Below are 23,205 nucleotides of genomic sequence, written 5' to 3'. Positions count from 1 at the left end.
TGACCTCAAGTGTGTTGAAACATGATACCGAGTGTGAACGTATGTCTCATAGCCCATCTCGGCTTGTCCCCTGCACTCTAAAATCTGACGCTAGTTAGCCGATGCTACCAACAGCTTTTTCAATGGTGGTGCTTCGGCATCGGGCTAGCCATGCAAATAAATCACTGTTTTATACCATTTACGAGGCTCAATGTATCTCCACACTTCATTGGTAGACTTCCGAGGGCCCTGACATTTAAAACGAGACATTGAGAACTTTGAAAAAGCACTGGTAGTTTACTTACAAGACGATTTATGCAGACAGTATCTTCACGAAGTTTAGCGTTTGCAGCCATCTTGAATTTAGTCACGATAAGTCGAGCGACGAGTAAGAATGAACAGATATGATAAGGGATCAGATTCCAAAAATAATTCAGTGGAAATGCATTGATTCCAGTTTCTTCCAGTAGCAGCAACTGGAATCCATGCATTTCCACGTAATTATTTTAGCTTTTTTTATTTTTTATTATAGCTTCACTGCGCGGTGGTCATAATTATTATGTCAAAAAACTGTTAAGGGTGCCTTTAAAAATGAATGTATATCTTGAACTATCCCCTAGGGGGAGACTGTCAGCTGGATTCCAAGTATCTCTTTCGTAATAAAATTGTGTTAACTGTCCAATCAGATAGCTCCATGTAATACTCATAGAGTTCAGAGTGTAAAGGTTGGGACAGAAAAAATGGCAGCCGGCAAAATGAAGTGTTGGCAGTGAGAGAGACCTCGAGAGAGATGGCATACCCGCGGTAGCTTAGTGTGTGCCTGTCGCCCGAGGATTTAGAATGCGACGGAGTAGTTATTTAAGATTATTGTATCACATCGTGGCTCTTTTTTGAAGGACTGCATTATGGCACTGGTATTCGAGTTCGTCTGGCGGCTTCTACATGCCCTTCTCCACCTCCATAGAACGCTAGTCACCTGGTTCCGAAGCCATCTCTGGAAGTGGAATGGACGGATATGGAAAAGGGCTGTAGCCGCTCTACTTGTTCCAATAGCACTGGGGTTCCCGAACCATAAGAAATTGGCACCCACGACCGGCAAACGTGTCGGTCGCCGTTTTCGCTTTGGCGCGGACGGGAAAGCGCTAGAGAAGCTACCTCTACATGTTGGCTTGTTGATAGCTGAAGAGGAACCGCGATATTCGGACATAGCTAACCTTGTTGTCTGGTGCATGGCAGTGGGGATATCATATGTTAGCGTGTACGATAATCAAGGTAAGGCTGGTTCTAGGTAATGAAGCGCATACCAATCAAGTGTGAAAAATCTATGGCTTAGTAGCCTAGCCTAGTAGTGTAACATACCATGACAGTCACGTGCACCGTCGTCAGCCATATGCTCGAATACTAAAAATTGGCCAATCTGCAACGTTAGCGTTATTCTGATCCCTGAGAAAGCCGTTGACCCTTTCTCTATTTTCAGATAGCCTGCTGTATTCAGACTGTAACATGTGTTTGGATTGTGAGTGGGGTGTGGTGAATGACACAGAATCGCATAGCATGATACTTAGCTAACAACGATTCTGTCTAAACTTTGAGCTTTCCTTCCTTAGGCTAAACCTGTTGATGTATCATCATTATTGTCTTCCACCTTATCTGGGATGAAAGTACAGTTGACTCAGTTGACTCGCTCATCGCCTCTCCCATTAGCCCCTGGCATCTTTGCGTACGTGATATCCATGGGAATAGCAAAGCTGGGACAGATTTGTGTTGAGCTACTCTTATGTCCACGTTGAGAGTGGAGAATGCTAGTGTCAAACGGAAAGGGAGTTAAAATAAAATTGGTCTGAGGACCAATGCTCTTTACTAACAATGGGTGTAGGTCTATGAGGGGGATCGCTCTTCTGGCTTTGGGGGTGTAGGAACTGGTTCGTCTTGTGATTTCGTAATGTAATCTTGCATTTTCTGTTGTGTTAGCAACATGGTAACTAAAACATCGTATTTTAAGGGATTTCATTGTTTTCAAATTGTCCGTTGAATTACGTTATTCGCAAAGTACGGGCATGTGAAATCTTTATCTGTTCTGTCTCAATTCACCTGGTTATGTACGTTATGAATGCCAGTTTCCTCTATTCTAAGAAAAGATTGTTGTTGAATCTGAAGTCTTCCCATGTTCCGATTATTCCAGCATGTGACTGAGGACTTGTAGAATATATTTCAGGCTTGTGGTAAATTTAGTGTCATGATGGAACTGCTCATATTATTCATGGTGGGAGATGTTGAAGTCTGCAAGTCTCAGCTGAACGGTGACTGGGACGTCACGTGACCGTGCCCTCATGAGTTAATGTAAGAAACAGCTGGATGCATGGAACAGTTATAAAAGCAAAGATGACTAGATCTCGCTGACATTTCAAATAAAGTTAATGAATGAGTGGGATTAAGATATTGCAATGTAGTAGAAAAGATTTCCCTATCTGAACAGTTAGTCCTTCAGCTCTGACACAATAGAACAAATCAGTCTTTTCTTAAGGTTATGTTCAGAATATTTAACAGGTCAACATCACTTGCAGTTTGTTTTTTTTTCATCTATAAATATCGTTGTATTCTTACCATCTATTCTAATCATCTCTTTGTATTTCTCAGTCATCTTCCCTTGTTCTTATTGTCCATCACTCGTCTAACATGCATCTCTCTCTCTCAGGTGTGTTCAGGAGGAATAACTCCCGGCTGATGGAGGAGATCCTCAAACAGCAGCAGGAGCAGCTGGGGGCAGACGGCTCCAAGTACTCTGTGGAGTTTTTAAGTAATGGCAGCGACAAACAAGACCATCAAGGTGAGATCACACACTATACAGACACACACACACACACACAGAAGGCACAATAGACATATGCCCATTTGGACTATTTGTTCTCACGTTACCCAGTACTCACCACTCATTAATAATCAGTTTAGAATATCCAGCATTCCAACTGTTTCAATAAAGCATCTGATTTGGGTGAAAGGCAGAACTGAACAAAACATTAAGCAAAAGTTGCGAAATCATCTCAACACCCAGTAGAAACCGGTTTACTTATCCTCCGTTATGATTCATATGCTCCCTACAAAGGGAGAGGAAGAGACTGATGCAACCCTACTTAGTTAGGTTACACCGTAAAATCTTGATGGGATGCAAGAAAACGAGTGCAACTCCAGGTTGTACTTTGTGTGTATGTGCATGATGTATGTGTATACAGTAGTAGCCTGGGTCATTGGCTGATCTGTTCAGAATGTCTGGGTGGTGGTGTAGAAATTAAAACGATCATGTTTTTTGTAATGTGCCTTTAGTTGAATCCTAGATTATTTATACCACTTGTTTAATAAGAGCATAGAGTATATTATATAAAAGAGCATGTTTATATGGAGGATGTGGGGAAATTGTATTAGTCAGTTAAACCTTGCCTCTATGGGTTGATTAATTTCTGCCTCTTTATTTTAATATGCCTCACTTCCACTCCTAGATCTAAATTGGCACACAAGAGCTATGCCTCAAGCCAGTCAGCCTGGTGGGCACCATGCACAGAACATATGGGAGGCTAATTTTTGATGGCCTCACAGAGTTGTGTGTGTCTGTCTGTCTGTCTGTCTCTCTCTCTCTCTCTCTCTCTCTCTCTCTCTCTCTCTCTCTCTCTCTCTCTCTCTCTCTCTCTCTCTCTCTCTCTCTCTGCATGTCTGTACAAGTGGTCACCCTTCTTGTTCAAGGCATTCACTAAATATTTTGGAAATCGTTGGAATGTTTAGTTTTGTTTTGTTTGCTGGCTGGCTTGGCCACAAGTGTGTCTGCAGATGCTTGCCTGCTTGTCTTGGGTCGGTACCAAACAGCACAGCTGAGGGTCTTATTGAGATGAGATGCTTGAACTAAAATAAAATCCTGCCCCTAACCAGATGGAGGTCACATAAAACAAAATCTTACACTGTGTGTGTGTGTGTGTGTTTCACTGTGTGCTGACAGAATATTTATTCATATATTCATTCATTTAGCAGATACTTTTATCCAAAGCGACTTATATCAATTATATTACAAGGGCCTTTGTCCCTGGAGACACTTGGGGTTTAAGTGCCTTGCTCAAGGGCACAATGGTGGAAGCTGTGAATTGAACCCACAGCTTTTCAGGCTACTGAGCACTAGCCCAGGTCCTTAACCACTACACTACCACCGCCAGACAGTTTTATAGGAGTACAGGAAACCTTATTATAGTAAAAGAAAATGCTAAATAACAGTGTGTCTGTCTGTCTCCATCTCCAGATCAGTACACCAAGGCTAGACATGTCCTTGTCTGTCTGGCTGTGTTTGTGAATGTTACGGAAGTTCATTTATCCATGCTTGTCTTCAATCCAATCTATGGCTACTGTTAGTGTTGCATAGAGGTTGGTGGTGGGTCATTCCACGTCAGTTCAACCAGGGCCCACGCACTTAGGTCTCAAAAAATTCTGAAAAAATTACCAGGTGTACCTATGTTACCCAGGAGACACACTGTAAAATTACTCTTATGTAAGATCAATACTTTCCAAGATACAGCCAGTTTTACAGGGGGAGGGGGTGTCGATTTTGTCCAGCCTCTTTTTTTTTATAAAAAAAAAGTGGTTTCTACTTATCTCAGTAACAAAAATAAATCAAGAGCCTATGTTGAGTACAAATATGTCTTCTGAAGGCTTAAACATAGCCCAGCCAAAAACTCCAATAAAATTTGTATCAACTTTGAGGGACAGCTATGACCATGCAGGATTATCCAGACCAAACGTGACGATTTTGCTACATACTATTCCTATTTATGTACCAGCATGCAAAATTTGAGCCTACTACATGGTTTAGTTCTTGTGCTGTGGGCTTGTGAACTTTGACAAAAAAAAGAGCCGAACAAAATCGACACCCCCCCTCCCCCTGTAAAACTGGCTGTATCTTGGAAAGTATTGATCTTGCATAAGAGTAATTTTACAGTGTGTCTCCTGGGTAACATAGGTACACCTGGTAATTTTTTCAGAATTTTTTGAGACCTAAGTGCGTGGGCCCTGGTTGTGTTGAAGCAACAAGGTGGTGTCATGAGTCAAATCGTGTGTGTGTGTGTGTGTGTGTGAGACTGAGATATCTGTCTTTTTCACTGGAAATGGAAGAGACATTTTGACCGCATATGTAGTTATTAGTCATTGCCCTTGCTTTGGATGCAGTAGACTCTGTGGATCCAAACTGAAGTTAAAGGGTATCAGGGTTAAATGGTTTCCACTGTGAGTTGGCAGAACAGTTTTATAGGAGTCTGGGAAACCTCATTATAGTAAAAAACAAAAACGCTACAAAACTGATGGCCATAAGGTGCTCTGTCCAGGCCTAGCTATGCCAGGTTTGATTTAAAAGTGAAAAGTGGCGTCAAGTCAGTGTTTATATAATGTGGACAATTTGAGTGAAAACTTACTTTGAGCAGTGTGCTCTCAAGTAGGGCTGTGTCTCAATGAAATCATGTTGATGAAAAATTATGTGTGTGTGTGTGTGTGGGAGATATATTTCTAACTGACATTATCTGTGCTTTTACTTTTATGACCTGTGTGTGTGTGTGTGGGGGGGGGGGGGGTTGCTTGGAATAGTATAAAGGTTCATTAATTACGCGCTGGTTGTTGCGTTTTATCACAGTGCATGACTCCGGGTTGGTATCTCTCACTTGTGGCTAGTTTGTTCACGTCCTTGAAAACTGCATCTGCGTTTCCACATCCATAAAATCAGACACCTCAGTTTTGTAAATTTATTGACAATGTTAAAGGTTTTACCAGTCATAGGGCTGTTAGACTGCCACTGACTGTTAAGAGCATGAAAGTATTATACATTTGATAAACCAGGCTTTAAGAGTTGTATAAAGCCAGGGAGGATTTGCGTCCTGTCAGTATTAAAGTTTCTGTTTTGTTCTGTTCTGCTTCTGTCTCACCTTGGTGGGCTTTGTTAATGTGTGTGCTGGAGGATGTCCCAGTATTGCGTGTTGAGGCCTATTCACACCAAGAATGATGACGATAACTATAACCATAACGATAAAAGCGCTCACACTGAACAACGATAAACAAAGTCTCTCCTTGTGTTAATGAATGTGACGGCTAAAATTCGATGGGTTCTGATTGGCTATTAGCTTTTTAACGTTCTCAAAATTGCTCTGAAAGTGATCCCCAACGATATCGTTCTTCATGTCGTTATCGTTATAGTTTATGTGTGAACGTGGTCATTCATATTAATGAGAACGATATTTGTTTATAGTTATCTATCTTTGCTTCTTGTGTCTATTTGATTGTGCATGTTGATTCTCTGACTTCGTGTGACGTTTTGACAGGCAGTGGTATGTTTACTATGTTGACTGACCTGTGTGTGTTGAGTGAGACTCTGACACGTGGGTGTCTGCTGTGTGTGTCTGCAGTGTTGTCTTGCCAGGCATCGGTTGTGTGTGTGTGTGTAAGAGACATGTGTATGTTGAGACTCTTACCCGTGTGTGTGATGTGTGTTTGTCTGCAGTGTTGTCCTACAAGGTTTGTGTGTGTAAAAGAGACAGTGCATGTCTGATGTCTTTGACATGTGTGCATGTGTGTGTTGTCATGCCAGGCGTGTGTGTGTGTTGGAGCTCTTTTACGTGTACGTGTGTGTGCAGTGTTGTCATGCCAGGCGAGAGTGTGTGTGTGTGTATTGGATCTCCTTGACGTGTACGTGTGTGTGCAGTGTTGTCATGCCAGGCGTGTGTTTTGATTGTGTGTGTGTGTTGGATCTCTTTGATGTATGTGTGTGTGCAGTGTTGTCATGCCAGGCGTGTGTGTGTGTGTTGGATTTCTTTGACGTGTGTGTGTGTGTGTGTGTGTGTGCAGTGTTGTCATGCCAGGCGGTGGTGAAGGTGCTGTCTCCTGAAGACGGGCGGCAGGGCATCGTGGAAGCGGCACAGAAGCTGTGCCGGGCGGTCGAGCAAAAGGAGCGAGCCGCCAAAGACATCGATGTCACTGTGCTCGACTCGCTACTGAGAGGTGAGTTAGAACAACACGCACACACACACACACACACACACACACTGACCATCTTCACTGTCCTGTAGCGTCACATTCACAGTTTAGAGACTGACACACAGATACGAGTAGAAGGCTTCTCTTCTAGTACAGTCATCTCAATGAAGACTAGTGCACTGGGAAATAATGTATAAATCCTGAGAAGGCACCTGTATGGATACAAGGAAGCTTATTGTCACATGCATATAGTTACTGGAAGTAAGAAATGCAGTGAAATTATGTCTGGTGTCAGCCTATTTGTGCAAAGTGGGGGGGGGGGGGTAAAAAGTGCAGTAGAAGAGGGGTTTAGTAGATTAAGTGGCAAGGGCTGCATAAGAAAGGTGGGGGAGGATTGGAATTGGCAGAAAGGCTAGGCAATCAAGGACATGGGTAGATGGAGGAGAAATCAAAAATAATAAATAAAAAGTTCTATGGAGATGTGCAAAAGTTAGACGTGTGATGAAATAAGAAAATAAATAAAAGGTCTGTAGCATAGGGTGAGGGATGTAAAAGTGCTAAAAGTCTTGTAGGTGTGTGTGTGTGTGTGTGTGTGTGGGGGGGGGGGGGGGGGGGGTCATGAGTGCTGAGGAGTGAATGAGTGCAAAGTCAGTATAGTGTGAGTTCAGAGTTGGGAAATGTTTGAGAGTGCTGAGGAGTGAATGTGTGCAAAGTCAGTATAGTGTGAGTTCAGAGTTCGGATGGCCTGGGGATAAAAACTTCTCCTGAGTCTCTCAGTTCTGGCTTTGAGACTACATAGGCGTCTTCTTGATTTCAGCGGTAGGAATAATCCATTGTTAGGATGAGAAGAGTCCTTCAGAATCATTTGGGCTCTTAGGAGTACTCTTCTGGAATAGATATCTTGTAGAGCAGGGAGTTGAGTTCTTATAGTACGTTCAGCTGAGCGCACTACTCTCTGCAGAGTACTACAATCTCTAACTGTGGAGTTCCCATACCAGGTGATGATGCTACCAGTTAGAACACTCTCAACCGCTGAAGTGTAGAAGGCCTTCATGATGGATGTAGAAACTTTGAATTTCCTTAGCTGACGAGGGAAGTAGAGTCTGGACTTCTTCAGAACATATTGAGTGTTAACAGTCCATGTTAGGTCTTCAGTAATGTGGACACCAAGGTATTTAAAACTTGTGACTCTCTCTACAGGTTGCCCGCTGATCATTAGTGGGGTGTAACTGTAGTTCTGCTGCTGCCTTCTGTAATCCACTACCATTTCCTTGGTTTTATTGATATTCAGTGTCAAGCTGTTAGATTGACACCACTGTGCCACCTCATCAACCTGATCCAAGTAGAGCTGTTCATTGTTGTTACTAATCAGGCCCAAGATCACTGTGTCATCTGCAAACTTGATGATGGAAGTATGACTACTGTTGGCTTTGCAGTCATGTGTGTAGATGTTGTACAGCAGTGGACTCAAAACACAGCCTTGGGGAGCACAAGTGCTGATGGTTAATGAGTCAGATGTCAGACCCCCCACTCTAACCACTTGTGAACGGTTGGTGAGGAAGTCAAATATCCAGTGACACAGGGTGGTGTTCAGTCCTAAGGCCTTCATCTTTGTGACCAAGGTGAGAGGTACTATAGTGTTGAATGCTGAACTAAAGTCAATGAACAGCATCCTCACATAATTCCCATTCCCCTCCTCCAGGTGAGTTAAGGTGGTGTGCATGAGGTTTGAGATGGCATCCTCTGTAGACCTGTTGGCTCTGTAAGCAAATTGGAGGGGGTCGAAGGAGGCAGGGAGGGATGAGCAGATAATGTTTTTCACAAGCTTCTCAAAACCCTTCATCACTGTAGACGTCAGGGCTACTGGGCGGTAGTCATTCAGACATGATGGACTTTTGTTTTTCGGTACTGGAACAATAACAGACTGCTTGAGGCAAGTAGGAACTGTCTCTTGAGCCAATGATGTGTTAAAGATATAAGTGAACACAGGAGCTAACTGAGCAGCGCAGGATTTCAAAACCCTGTTAGAAATTCCATCCGGTCCAGCAGCTTTTCTACAATTAACCCTCCTAAAGGCATTGCTGACATCGACCTCAGAGACACAGAAAGGTGCATCCTCATTTGCTTCACATGCTTCAGCTAGTGCAGACACGTTTATCATGCAGACATAAATGACATATCTCAGGAAAGTAGGCTGTTCATATTCTGTTGTCGATCCTGTCTTGAAATGGTGTCCTTGTAATGCTGACATTGTAATGATGCCGGTTGTGAAACAGACCATTACTGCCAAAGAGGATATCCGGACTGCTCCTGCAAGGGAACAGTAGGTTTAGCCTCAGCTCCCAAGGTGAGGCCATCTAATCTCATTTTCATTCAGGCAGTGAACTGGGCAGCTGTGGCTTTCAGGACCCTGCGGTGGAAGGGACTCTGTAATCATCTCGACCCCTAAGTAGCTTGTCTCCACTCGGGTGCTTAAGTCTCTGAGTGTGGAGTCAGCCATTGCCTAGCTGCCGCCGTGCATCTTAGCAACAAAGCCAGGTTATCTCTGTTAAAGAGGGAGGAGGTCATTAGGTCAATCCTGTCCCAAGTCCTTTCACTCTTTCACCCAGTGATCCAACGCCTCTCCAAACTAACTTTTCAGACTAATGTTATGCATACTGATCGGGTGGTTTATTCACACTATTACTCTATTGCGCATACCAGACGCAACTTGGACTACATCTAGATTATGTCGGATAGAAGTGTATCCGACACACTTTTGTTACGATTCGCCCTCCCGTCCACATTCGACCATTGTATCAGCAATTTGAATCCGCTGGAGACCCGAAGTCATTTTGCTCCGCAGCCGCAGATGGTGTGTCAGTAGTGTGTTGCGGAACCATTTGAAAAGACATGACGTAAGTGTAAGAAGCTCATGTTCCCTTCCCTGATTCGTTGTGCTCATTTCACGTGATGATGGCCATGCTGCTTTTCGAAAAGTACATTTATTAATTTGACAGCCATACAGTGAATGGCAACGGATTATAGCCTATGCTACTTAAGACGCTGTAGTTATTATATAGCCTATTGTAACTGTATGTGACAAATAATCCCTCTTGATCATTAGAGGCACTGTGGACTAGGCTATGTTCTATAATGTCCATCAAATGAGGTAGGATATTTTATTTGTTTGTCGTTCGTCGACAAAGCTACCTGGCATAATATTGGGAATACCTTAAGTAAGTAAGATGGATTAGGCCTATTCCACTACATTAGCGATCAATAGGCTCATGTAAAGAAGCAATCAACACATCAAAGAAAAACGTATCTAAATATCAAAGTTGATTTTGTTGTTGCATACACTGACTAATATTAAAATAACAATAACTTCTGACAGAGTAATATGTTCGTGCAGGGCGGTCACATAAAAATCGCAATCAACTCAATTATCCTACAGATTATAATACAGTGCAATAGCCTAGCTGGCCGGGGTACATTGTAGCCTACTGCCAGCAAGTTGCAGCATGCTCACCGAAAACACGGTTGTGCAAACTATCTGTTTTTTAAGATGTAGCCTATGGACAGCAGGACTAAACCTACATGCATCCATACATAGCCTATCCTTGGAATTTTAGAAAAGCTAACTTTAAACATAATTATTAGTGTTTTGATTGTCATAGGTCGACAAAGCTACCTGACATTATAATGTGAATTCCTATAAAGTAGCATGTGAGCTGTCTATTGCACCTAGGCAGTAAACTTGGCAAACATTGCCTATTTCCCCCCAGTTTTCAGATTTTATCTGATGGTTATTTCTTCCCTTGTGCCCATACTTGGACTGCGTTTGTCATGATTTTCAAGATCCGGAATTACGACTTCTAATGCAGGTTTTTAAGGCTTCTCAAACTGATACAGTGTTTGTGGACACAGATTTGATCCGAAAATCCATGTCGAAAATGATTCGGTGTAGTGTGGCTGTAGCCTTAGACTTAGTGATGACTAAAATAAATTACACCACAATGACTGTCAGTAATGGGCCTGTTATTCATACATAAAGCAACAGTACGCTTTGGCATGCAACAAGTGAGCTAACTACCTGCAAAACTTCAGAAAGACCAACATGCACACAGCAGACATCTTAAAATGTTTATAAGATATAGTTACTTTTTTCCAGGATGTTTGCATACTGCATAGCCGGGGTAGCTTATAGCAACAGCCAGTTATTTTCTGACACTCATTTGAATATGATACGACAACCCTGCAATGTAGAAAGGCACGCCTCGAAAATGTGTCAATTCCTGTGCACTGTTGCTCTAAATACAACTCTGCTGCGTAGTTGAGGCCACCGTGTCTATTGACATTGACTGTATTGGGCTTTTTGGGACCACCTGCCCAAGATTATCAGCATGGTGGTGCATACCACAGCAGTCAGCCGTTACACAGCGAGATTCTGGTATCCACCCCCTTGGGAGTACAGTTTCCACTGAAACGAAGGAAAAAAGGTTTAAAAACGCATTACATTACCATGAGCCATTAATTCTGGACCATAGCGCTTGTTCTCTCAGAGGCTCCGAGAAGTGCTAATGAATGTGGCTGTTGAACCTGTGAGTGGCCACTCATTCATTATCACTGGTATCCTATTGCAGCCAGTGCCACCGTTTTAGTTGGAGGCGGCCAGAAAGTCTGCCGAGTACCTGGAACGCGAGTTGCACCACACCAATGAATTCATTGTTGTCTGCTCCAAAATGAACACGCTGTGAGGAGTTAGGGCCCGGGTCTGGAGTAGCGTTTCTAGGCAACCAGGATCAAACCTAATGTCCGCTGCTTGATCTGCCATGCAGCAAGAGATGCGTGGTTCTGTAGCTCAGGGTAGTAGGGGTAGGGGGGCCAGTGGCGCAATGGATAACGCGTCTGACTACGGATCAGAAGATTCTAGGTTCAACTCCTGGCTGGCTCGTTGCTTTTCTTGAATTTCCCCTTGGGGATCAATAAAGTATCTATCTATCTAGTTCACTACCCAGGGAGCAGAAATACTGATTTCATACTTGTAATGTAAAGTATGTATGTATGTATGTATGTATGTATGTTTGTTTGTGGCGTAATGATTTAAAAAAAAAAAAAATGTACACGCCTATGGCCGCAATGTTGAAGTGGAGTGCATGGCGAAAAATTCATCACTGAATTGGGTGTAAGATAACAACAAGCCTTGCGTTGTGTTTGGCGCCGGGTGCACGATAGGGCCCTTTGTTTGTTTACTATGCATTCATCCCGTAAAAGCATCATTTAATTGAATATATAATAATGGAAAAAATCCGACAAGTTTTCATATAGATTTCCGTTTCTCAAGGTCACCGAGTACTGTCAGTATGAAAAAAAAACCCCGAAGACAATCAGTTTTACCTTGCTCGAGTTGCTGCAGCCAGCAGATAATCCAACCAGGCAGCTCCAGCGCTACACTCTGGGGGCATGTCCGTGAGTCCCCATGTACATGCCCACAGAGTTTAGCTGCTGGTTTAAGCAACTTTTGGTTTTGTTTCGTACCAACAGTACTCGGTGACCTTGATAAAAAGAGATCTATGTGAAAAGTCACCGGATTTCTCCTTTAATGCTATGTATCGGGTGGGTGATGCAGATCTTAGATGCTCCCAAAGCTCACGGTTCTAACAGTTCCCTGCTCATTTGTCCGTTGTAGAGTCCAGGAACATCCCAGACCCAGACCTGGTGCTGAAGTTTGGAGCGGTGCAAAGCACCCTAGGATATCTGCCCTGGCACATCAGACTGTCAGAGTTCATGTGAGTATTTGCTGCCCGTGTGTCTCTTCATGAGTGTGTGGGTGGAATGGTAGCCAACAGGTACAGTGGCTGTGCAATGCTCCCTCCAGACAACTTAAGGCAGACAGGCAGGCGGAGTCATAAGCTAGAAATGCTAGCAACAGGCACTTGCACCCACAGGTGCATATTTGCCTTTCTGTTTTCTTGTCTCATTTATTTCTGATCCGTATGGTTATTTACATAGCGCTTTTAACTTTCCTTTTTAACCTTATTTCCATGCTCATTCTAGAGCCCCATGTCTGAACTGCCAACCTGTGTTTAGAAAGCTGTTAGTAATATGCGACAACGTGCAGACAAGTAGTGATTGTTTATTCTGTGTCTGTGGGTGTGTAGAAGCATGATTTATTATGAGAGGAAGAAACAACTGCACTCTGTGTGATTGAGCATGCATATGTAGACACACCTGTGTTTGTGTGTGTGTGTGTGTGTGTACACATGTGCATTCACGCCTCCTCTCTGCAGTGGAGTCTAGGTATGCCTGGAGGCCGTAATTACCTGAGCAGATTAATAGTTAAACGCGACTCGTCGTCACACACTTGAGTCGCATGTCACCTCCATCATTACAGCCCCTCCTGCTGCAGCAAGCCCCTCTACAGGAACGCAGAGGTGTTGAAGGTTTTAGGACTCACGATGACTGACAAACACTCGGAGGGAAATAAACAAGCGTCCACAGGAGAATCATCCATTAGTGATCTTTTGTATTTGAGTCCTCGTCGTTTTTCTATTTCTGTCTTCATCAGTAATCCTCTTAAGTCCCTCAATTCAGCACGATAATCCTCTTGAATAAGTAATAACTAATTCATTTTCTGATGTGAGGTATAAGTAGAAACTCCAGTAAATTAGCACTTAAAATTGCCACATACCACCACTAGATGGTAGTGTGGTGTTAATATTGCATTCCCAAGTTAATTCTCTGAAGCTGCACTTGTAGAGATTGGGCTGAATTTCTAGCGGTTATGTAATTCACACAACATGACACTTTATTGACGGAGCTCTCGCAGCGTAAACACAAGGGAGTCCATCATCACTACCAATATGTGATGTGATGAAATGTGTCCCCTCAATCTGTCTGATGTGATGAAAGGGGAAAAGTCCCCTCAATCTGTCAGACTTGCCTACTGCAGCTTTAAACGATTTTCTCTCTAGAAGTGATGAGAATTTCAATATATGGCTGTTATGTTCTACAACTCCCTAAGAATAAGTTAGAATTGGTATATTTTATCCATGGAGATGACAGTGATAATTCATGGTATGAAGATAAAATGAATGGTAAATATGCCTAATGGTGTGTAGCTATATTTTTTTTCTTGCAGCACACCAATGATACTAAGTGTGTGTGTGTGTGTGTGTGTGTGTGTGTGCGTGTGTGTGTTTCTCCTGCAACAGCTCCTTGCCCACCCACGCCAACATCTCCTATGAGGACTTACTGGGTGCCCTTCAGAGCTTTGCTGCCTGTGAGCAGAGGTTTGGTAAATGAACAGCGCCCCCCTGTGGGCAAGAACTGGGAAATCACATGCGGGGGGCAGCGGAGGAACTGGTGCTGGAGGAGGGACGACGAGGAGGAGGAGAAGAAGGAAGAAGAAGGTCTTGGCTTTGTGTTTCCAAACCGCTCTCTTCAAAGTTCAAAGTTTACAGTGAGAGCACAAGAGGTCCAGCGTCTATGTCCAACCCCCCCCCCCCCCCATCGCTCACCCACACAGGACTCTTCCAGGCCCCCTCTGCCTATATGGGCCAGGGGCCTTGGGGCACCTCCCTCTCTCTCTGCTAATGTTTGTTGTTTGTCTGTTTGTGAGCAGATAAGGGTGTGTGTGTGTGTGTGTGTGGTCCTCTGTCTTGCCCGACTTGCCCATGTAACTACACGGTGAACATTTTCTTGCCCTTCCCTTACATTCTGCCCCCAACGCCCCACCTTACCCCACCCTACCCCACCTTACCCCACCCTACCCCACCTTTGCTGTCCTGCAAACTCAGCAAGTCTTAAGGCGAGGAACTCAAGGCCGCATCATTTTGAAGGGACACAGTTGGACACAACTTGGTGTTTATTTGTTGTCTCCTTTTTCTATTTTCTGTCATCTCTCGCTCTCGAAGCTCTCTCCTAACCTGCCCATGGAGAGAGGGATGCAACATTGGAGAAGACGCTTGCTGTTCTCAATAGACTTTTCTGGACTCTCATCTTCTTGACTTTAGTTTCATGCTTTCTTTTTGTTTTGTGGCCTGGAGTAGTGTTTGTCAGCTGGTGACCGGAACTTCCTGAGAGGAGTTAGCAGGAGTAGCTGAGTGACCATGAGGAAGGAATCACAGAGACCCAGTAAGGGCTTCAGAAGCAGCAGTATCAGCAGCAGGGTGCATCAGCACCACACACACATTAATGGAAACTCTGTGACTGGAGAGAAAAACGTATTACAAAACCGCTGCTGATTAAGTACTTGTTTGGGGGTTTTAAATTTGTTGTGTGTGTGTGTGTGGGCACATACCCAGCAGTGACTGGGTATCACACTAATCTTGCCTAACTCCCAGGGTTGTAAATGTGAGGCATCTGAAATGATTACGCTAAGCTAGTCAGCAGATTTCCTACTTGTAATCTCTCATTCCCCCACTCTCTCTCTCTCTCTCTCTCTCTCTCTCTCCCTCCCTCCCTCTCTCCCTGCCTCTCGATTGCTGTTGCTGTCTTTGTTAAGTCTGCTGTGGCTTTGCATCGATCTGTCGTGCTGTCATTATTTCTCCGTCCAGCAATCTAAAAGGAAATGTTCTCTTGTCCATCTTTGTGATTGTATGCTAACGTTTGCAGATCTGTCAGCAGAGATTTCTCTACCGGAATTGTCTCTCTGGGCCTCTAACTCAAGTTGGAATAAAGAAAGCATGCGTGTGCAGGGTTTACACCAAACTACTGCTATTGGGCCCCATTAAAGACTTGTCAAAATTGCTGGCTAACATGGCACTGGTAAAACTAAGCGATCTGCTAATTGTCCGTGTGAATGAACAGTTAAAACAATAAAAAGTTACTGAAACAGTCAGCTCCTGCCCTTGCCCTGGCTTCTTGGCTACCCTCACTCTGCACCAAAAACCCTGGTACTTTCCATTTTGTTGTATGCGACGGCCATTTTTTGCCTTTTTATTTAGATGTCTCTCCTCATTGAGACATTTGCTGTCCCTCCAGAGGACGTTCAACATGATGCTGTAATTTAAAAGGCTGGATTAGTTTTTCTGAATATTAATTTTCACTGTGACGGGAGTGAAAAAATGCTTTTAGGAGAGCAAAAAGGTGCTCTTGCTTTAAGCAAGGCCATCTTTTCTTAGTATGCGCCTGGCTGGTATCTGCTTCGTCGTGCAAAGACACTATTGCACTGAGCAGTTCTTGCCAGGGAACATGGCCGAATTTGCAGAGTAGGAAGAATCTGCAGTCTACGTTGAAGACGTTGACTGAAAACCGAGGCTTTGATGTCTGGCTGGCAGGCGTGTGTGATGACTGCCAAACTCTAATCTATATTCACATTCAACCAACACGGCCAGTATCTTGGAGAGGGAGCGGAGCGGAGGGGGCAAGGCACAATTCAAACAGAAAGAAACATCACAAGGCCGTGGCTACACAGGGGAAGTGTGTGTGTGTGTGTGTGTGTGTGGGTGGGTGGGTGGGGGGGGGGGGGGAGGGAGCGCTATAGAGTCCATTATGAGAAACCTCATCATTATTCAGGGCCCACCGACCAGACCGTGGGGTCTTTTTTGCCTATGTGTGCTCTCCAAGGTACTGAGGTACCAGAGTCTGAGTGAACAGCACTCAGCACTCAGCCTTTAAAGTTCACTCTGATTTATGAACTGCAGTTTTAGGATTTTAAGACGTGTGCCAGGGAAGAACCTGTTTATTTGACTTTTTACAGGGGAACACTAAATGTCTTGCTTCTCCTTGTCCTACACCACGCATTCAAAGTGAAAGGCGCACTTTGCATCGACAAAAAATGCCCAGGCCTATTTCAGGAGTGTTATTTTTATGGTAATCTTGTCCCGTGTGTCTCTTTTCAAGTGCGCACCATAAACAAAGCTTTGGGACTTAGAGACGCAGAGTGCTCTTGTCACAGTTGCCATCGACCTTGATTCTTTTATCTCCTGTCGAACATTTTAAAACTTACTTTGCAGACTGAACACAAGAGGTCTGGCGGCGGGATGGATGCTAGATCACGTTTCACACACTAGTGTTGATTTCAGCATGCCTGGGTATGCCATCAATGGGGCTGCAAAGGGTTTTGATCAACTTCTTCTATTTTCCTGCTGAGTTGGAACACTTAGTGTCTTAGCAAAAATCAGAACTCCAGGGCATGTAGCTTTTGATCCAGTTTACTCTATGAAAAGCCATATACAGAAGTCATACCAACCGTGGTGGATCTGGTGTCACAAATACACCTAGTTTTATTTATTTTTTTGTAAGTAGCATCAGTTTGATTGGAGGACCACAGGATTATGTTTGTCAACCACCTGACATCCTAGGAATTTGAATCAAATGATCAATGCATTCTGCACAGTACAATGGATAGCAATGCAGTATCTTTCCACTCATTATATGGGTGGGTTTGTTCACTTTGAGAAGTGCTGATTGGCCTTTTTTTGCAGTCGCCACGGTTACTGCTCTCAGATGCCCTCTAGTGAGGGCTGGAGCAGTCAGCCTTGTGTGACATCTAGGTGGGAACATCAACCCCAATTCTGTGAAGAGATTTGCGGGATTTGTCAAGAATTACAGCAGATCACGTCGCCGGGCCACACGTAACACCCGCACAAAAGCGAAGGGATTTGCAGTGCTGTAAGCTCCTTAGGAATATTTATTAGCTCATAGCTTTTGTATGCGTGTGTAATTTATGTTCCAGACCAGACCGGGCTCAGACATGGGTGATTCGCATGTCCGCCTTTTTTGTTTTTATTTTGTGTTGAGAGGCAATGCCACCATTCCCCAGCACATGTGCATATCAGCCTCCAGTGATGCCGCTCTACTGCTGCAGGGAAGTAGGGAAGTGAAGTAACCACCTGAAGAAGAGAGATCAGAAACGGAATGATCACATTTAATAGAACTCCAAATGTTCCACCTTTTTAACAGCTGAGGTGGTTTGAACTTGCTACAAAATGATAGACTAAAACCCCATGATGTCCAAATGAAATTTGATTTCATCTTATCCTACATCACATTCAGTTTCTTGACACCTGTGATGAGGCCGGCTACTGAGCCACTGACACACTGAACTGCCATGTTGTCCATCAGGTACAAGACGCCTGTTGAACTGCCCATCTGGGCACCGCTGTGTCATGTCAGCATATCACTAACTAGTCGCGTGGTGCTCCAGCACATCTGAACCAAAGATTCTAGAGCTCTGTTCTAGAATCTTTAATCTGAACTGACACTGTCTGCTCCTTTGTGACTCCAATGATTCCAGCATTTTACCAAGGACATCCTTGAGTGGACATGGCGTCAAAACTGTAGCCTAGAGACTAAAGAGAATTTCAAATAATAACGAGCGAGAGAGACAACAAACCAGTATGTGGATGAAGAAATAGTCTAATAAATGTGATCGCAATTTTTAAAAAAAAAATTTGTGTTTGATTTGTTTATCTTTTTTTTTTTTTACTTTTTTGTGGTACTAAGGTGAGACAAAGAGGGTGACACTGTGAGGGGTCAGAGGTCATGGGTGGGTTGGGGTAGAGGGGTAATTGGGGCTGTGGTTCTTGGGGCATGTTGCATTGTGAATGTGTTTGTTTTCTGTTTTGCGCTGAAGTAACCCTGGCTACCTGTCGTTCATCTTGGTATGATTGTACATAATGTGTAAAACAAAACAACAGAACAAATGTTTTTATTGATCAATATGACATAGAAACAAAATGAACACCGTACATGTGTACCTATTTTAAATAAAACTAGACATTAAATAAATATTGTCTATTACCACAGCAAATCAACACTGGTATGTTGTTTCAATTAGATTAGCCATGTGCTAAAACATTTCAATGAATTTATTTTTGTTTTGTTTGCTGTTTATGCAACAACATGGGGTATTGTTGTTACATAAAAATGCAACAACATGATTCCAATAATATAAATTGTTTTTCAGAATGGTGGGCTTTATAGTTAACTTTACAAGAGAGCTGCTGTAGAGCAAAGCTGTAGTTAAAGGGACACCAGGCAAGCCTGATGCTTTTTCTCTACGAAACTCCCCCTCGCTCGGTCTGAAGCTCTTTTCCTTTTCTTTGCGTCTTCCGTCAAGGTTTTTCGCTGCTTCTTTGCCGGCTCTGCCATTATACACACGTTTGCAACAATCTCTAGCGTTTCGTTAGCCTGCCTCTGTGCTGTAAACTGATCCTGCTTCGGTCGGCGGGTAGGATACACCAAACTTGCAAGTGGGATATTCTTCCTACAGGCAGTAGGGGCGGGCGAGAGAGCCTTCATTTGCCCCGTAATGAATCATTTAACCATATACCGACTTACGAAGATGATTAATTAACACGAAAACGTTGCCTGGTGTCCCTTTAAATTGAGCTCCCTTATGCCAAAAGATGGCCAATATCTGAGCAAATATACAAGGGCAGGAAATGGATCAGTGGTGGATAACCCACACCCCCTCAAGATAAATGGATAAATATTGCAGAGGGGGGGGCAACATCTAGGTAAGAGATCATTTTGATCAAAAGAGCAAATCGAAACTTCCATAAATGATTCAAAGCTTTTTTAAACTGGTGGAGGACGAAGGGCAAACTTGTTTAAGCAAAAGGACAACCCAGCCACAAGGTAGCCTATCTGTGGAGGTGTATAAATGTAACTGAAGCCTTACTTTTTTTTTTTATGAGGCCTTAGCTGAGAGTTTTCTGCTTTATTGATTTGTACAGTGGGCTATTTTAAGTGCAGACACTACCAGGTCTTTATATTTATTGATCCGTTTAGTCCATTGTGTTTAGGCTGCCAGGCTGCTTGTTGTGGCTGACCACCTCTCAAGGAAGCTACTACAGCAGTGATGACACTGGACTCCGTGGTCTTTTCTCTCCTGACACAATGACTGATGCACTGTATTTTTGTTCACTGTCTTTGTCCATAGATAGGAATAGATTTGACCACTGATAACCCTTCAAACAATAGACAGTGAACTGATGATGATGTGTCACTGTGTTTTATTCAGTCTACCAAACCGGAGAGGCATTGTGGATTACAGCCTATTGGACAAGAGGCTTTGCGAACAGCTGCAGAGCGGAGATTTGACTGTTTTCTCCATCTGATTAGTCTTTGTGCTCATCAATGTCAAACGGCTTACCTTAAAGTATTGATATCCAATTGGCGATCACATTTTTTCTTGATAAAAAGGAAAAAAATGGGAGTATCTTTTCAATAACATGGCCCAACCATGTAGCCTGGCTGACACCAGAACAATTCCTCGATTGAGATATTGGTCTGGGACCTCTCAGTTCACTTTAGATTCCCAAGGGGTGAAACCAGTGGTGAAAATAAGCTCACATTTATACATTAAAGTCTTAATCCTTTCGGAGGTATACGCCAAGCACATATTTCTTCTTGTAAATGAAGGTTTTCAATGTAGTCAATTTAGTCAATAGTTTCAATGTTCAGTCAATTTAAAAGAAAACGTGTCTGTATTGTGTAATACTGACGCAATCATTGCAGTCATTGGTCGTGTTCAAACGCAGTGCCAACGGTGCGCTGACTGTCCTGGGTTTCTGGTGATTCAGTATGAGAAGATCACCAGACAGATAAATAAATTCAAATGGGCTCTAAGATTCGAAAGAACTAACACACATAATAGGCCAATCATGGACTCTCAAAAACATATTTTAAACAATACTAGTGTAGTTACCTCCCAACAATAGTAATGCAATATATGTGGTATGATTGCATTTGCAGTATATATTTAAAGATTATTCATGATGAAAATTCCATAGGGCTATTTCGGGGTAGACACTAAAAAGCTTGATCTCTGAAGTCTATTGATTTCTTTGGCAGAGGCCTATTATTCAAAGCTCCCTCTCGCCCTACCAAAAAGAATGGATGGAACCTGCTCTGAAACACACACACACACACACACACACACACGTGTCCGATAATATCAGCTGCTCCTCCTGATCATGTGTTTCCATGACAACATGGAGAAAGTGAGAGTGAAACTGAGCGAGGTGATGGTGTTGAAGCGTATCTGTATGATAGCATTTTATGAACAGCATTTTAATGAACATCCACCTGAACCCTGACTCTGACTCGCGTTACCATGTTGTGGCATGGGAACCTACTTCCACACCAACCATAGCTTTTATCGCACAGCACATGTGAGTTAACGTCATGCACAGGCATACATCAACCCAGCAGGTCCCTCAGAATTGAGTTGGAGAGATACAGTACCCTCCAGAATTATTGGCAACTAAAAGTTGTATAAAAATCGGTATAAAAAATAATCTATCGGTGATTTATTGTAATCTCACAATGAAAATGTTTTCGTTCAAATTTCTTTATGAGATTTTCCCTTTTCTCAGAATAAATTTGCTTCCCTTCAAGGGTGGATTTTCCCCCATTGTTTTCATTGTGAGAGTACAATAAATCACCAAAAGATTAATTTTTATACCTGTTTTTAGTCAACTTTACCAAAGGTGCCAATAATTCTGGAGGGTACTGTATTGCACAACAGCAACACAGAGGGTGAAGTTAATCGGCTGAATCTGATGCGCCGGAGTCCCGAAGGCATGGCCTGCTTTGGCCGAAGCGCTCAGGAATCGGGTTCATTATCCACAGGGAGTTATTGAGCCTGAGTGGGATCAATTCCACCGATTTCTCCGGACAAAGAGCGGGACGGCCAGTGGGCATGTGCTCTAATTTAGCTCCTGGGTCTCCAATATCTCAGGTCAGACCCCCGGAGAGGCTACTGTGTTATCTGCAGGTATCATAGACAACAAATGGTAGGCCTTTATCAGGTGTAGGCCATGAGGTAGAGATGTTACCCTTGTGTAGAGTACAATGCTGAGATAGAGGTGACTTGTTCCACAATTGGAACAAAGAATTTGATTTGTTGGAATAGGTCCCTCCCCAGGCATACACTGGGCCTCATTCACCAATATCTTCTTAGGAATGTTCTTACATTTGTCCTTAAAAAGGTCCTACAAAAACTCTGAGGCAGGTTTAAGAAGGTCTTAAACCTCGGAATTGTTCGCAACCTGCCACACTGAATTACTATCATACTGAATCACATTTCTTCTGAAGTTGAAAGGATGTGATAAGGGCATTCATGAGCATAAAGGCCCCTACTTCTCACCAATGTAGTTATAGTTCAACATTATAATGTTACTGTTACCATACCCTGTGTGTACAACACATATAATGTATAGGTATTGTGCTTACAGTATATGGTCCTATGATACCATCCTAAAGTCAGCCTAAAGCCTTTTTGTCATTGTGACAATGTCATGAAAATGTGACCAAGTATGCTCAACCATAGGCTTGTTCTGTCTCTTCGCTGTCACCCCAATTCTGATGCCCACGTAGCCTTGCAAGTTACATAAAGAGTTCACTCTTTGCAAGAGTTCAGACAGGGGACATCCTTTTCTTGTTGTCAAAAGATTTTTGAACCATTTTTCTTTCAACAAAATAACTCAGTGGAGAATACAGTGGAAATGCCTCATACAATTGTACAGACACATCCAGAGCATGAACTGTATTTTGCACTGAAGAAACTGAACAAGTCAATGTCAATGTCATCCTAAGTGGGCATTACCTAAAAGACGCAACGCTCCAATTTAAAACCGCCTCAATAGCTAAAATCCAGCCTGAATCATCTTTTGATTTCATCCGTCAAAGAGTTAGATTAGGCCAATATGAACAGAACCTGCTGCCTGTGGGAAGACTATCTATCCACATCATCACCGTGGGACATGTCACTGCCTTTTCCTTTCCCCTTCCACTGAAGGAGCACCCTAACTAATGAGTAAAAACTAATAACTAATAATGACTTTCTAATGAGGAGACACAGCACTCAAAGAATCCTCCACAGAAATGCATGGGGTTAGTTTGAAATGCCAATATGTGCAGTAGGCTCTACACATATCCCGCTCCTTCCTGAATGCCTCCCCATTCACTTGAATAGGAAAATAGATGCCTGATAACTGCCCAACTGCCCATTTCAAGATGGCCGCTGAGTGGGGGGACTTGCCTAAAAGGACTTTGGTTTAGCTGGTTTGTGCACATTTATGAATATATATTTATAAACAGGATGCTTTTGCCAAGAAACTACTGACAGGCTTTTACTTGTGGGGGCTCCGTCTGGTTGAGTGACAGCATCAAAAGGTATGCCCATCTTCTCAGGGCCGGCGCTAGCCATTTGGGTGCCCTAAGCACAAATGCTTGAATGTTTTTCCAACATTCACCTTACCAAGAGCCATTTCCCACTCATCATTTCATTACGTTGTG

At 43.2% G+C, this 23,205-nt stretch overlaps 1 protein-coding gene and 1 non-coding gene across 2 annotated transcripts; both read left to right on the top strand.

Annotated features, from left to right (window-relative positions):
- The first annotated feature begins 685 nt into the window (after positions 1-685).
- On the top strand, positions 686-15,793 carry nus1 (NUS1 dehydrodolichyl diphosphate synthase subunit). Its single transcript, XM_042096049.1, has 5 exons — positions 686-1,251; positions 2,675-2,806; positions 6,841-6,993; positions 12,641-12,740; positions 14,166-15,793. The coding sequence occupies exons 1-5, from the start codon at positions 885-887 to the stop codon at positions 14,254-14,256; spliced, it is 843 nt and encodes a 280-aa protein (XP_041951983.1). The 5' UTR covers positions 686-884; the 3' UTR covers positions 14,257-15,793.
- Positions 11,833-11,905, top strand: trnar-acg. Its single transcript has one exon. It is a non-coding gene; the product is annotated as a tRNA-Arg (tRNA).
- Positions 15,794-23,205: the final 7,412 nt, after the last annotated feature.

The sequence above is a fragment of the Alosa sapidissima genome, chromosome 6, assembly GCF_018492685.1.
Source record: "Alosa sapidissima isolate fAloSap1 chromosome 6, fAloSap1.pri, whole genome shotgun sequence".
In the NCBI taxonomy this organism is placed as follows: domain Eukaryota; kingdom Metazoa; phylum Chordata; class Actinopteri; order Clupeiformes; family Clupeidae; genus Alosa; species Alosa sapidissima.
Note: the sequence above shows the minus strand (reverse complement) of the source record. Positions and strands in the feature narration are given on the sequence as shown.

Excerpts from the sequence above, each read along its gene's own strand:
- nus1 (XM_042096049.1), top strand. The coding sequence starts at position 885 with ATGGCACTGGTATTCGAGTTCGTCTGGCGGCTTCTACATGCCCTTCTC. Across the intron at positions 1,252-2,674 it reads TAGCGTGTACGATAATCAAG|GTGTGTTCAGGAGGAATAAC; the intron begins GTAAGGCTGGTT and ends TCTCTCTCTCAG. Across the intron at positions 2,807-6,840 it reads CGACAAACAAGACCATCAAG|TGTTGTCATGCCAGGCGGTG; the intron begins GTGAGATCACAC and ends GTGTGTGTGCAG.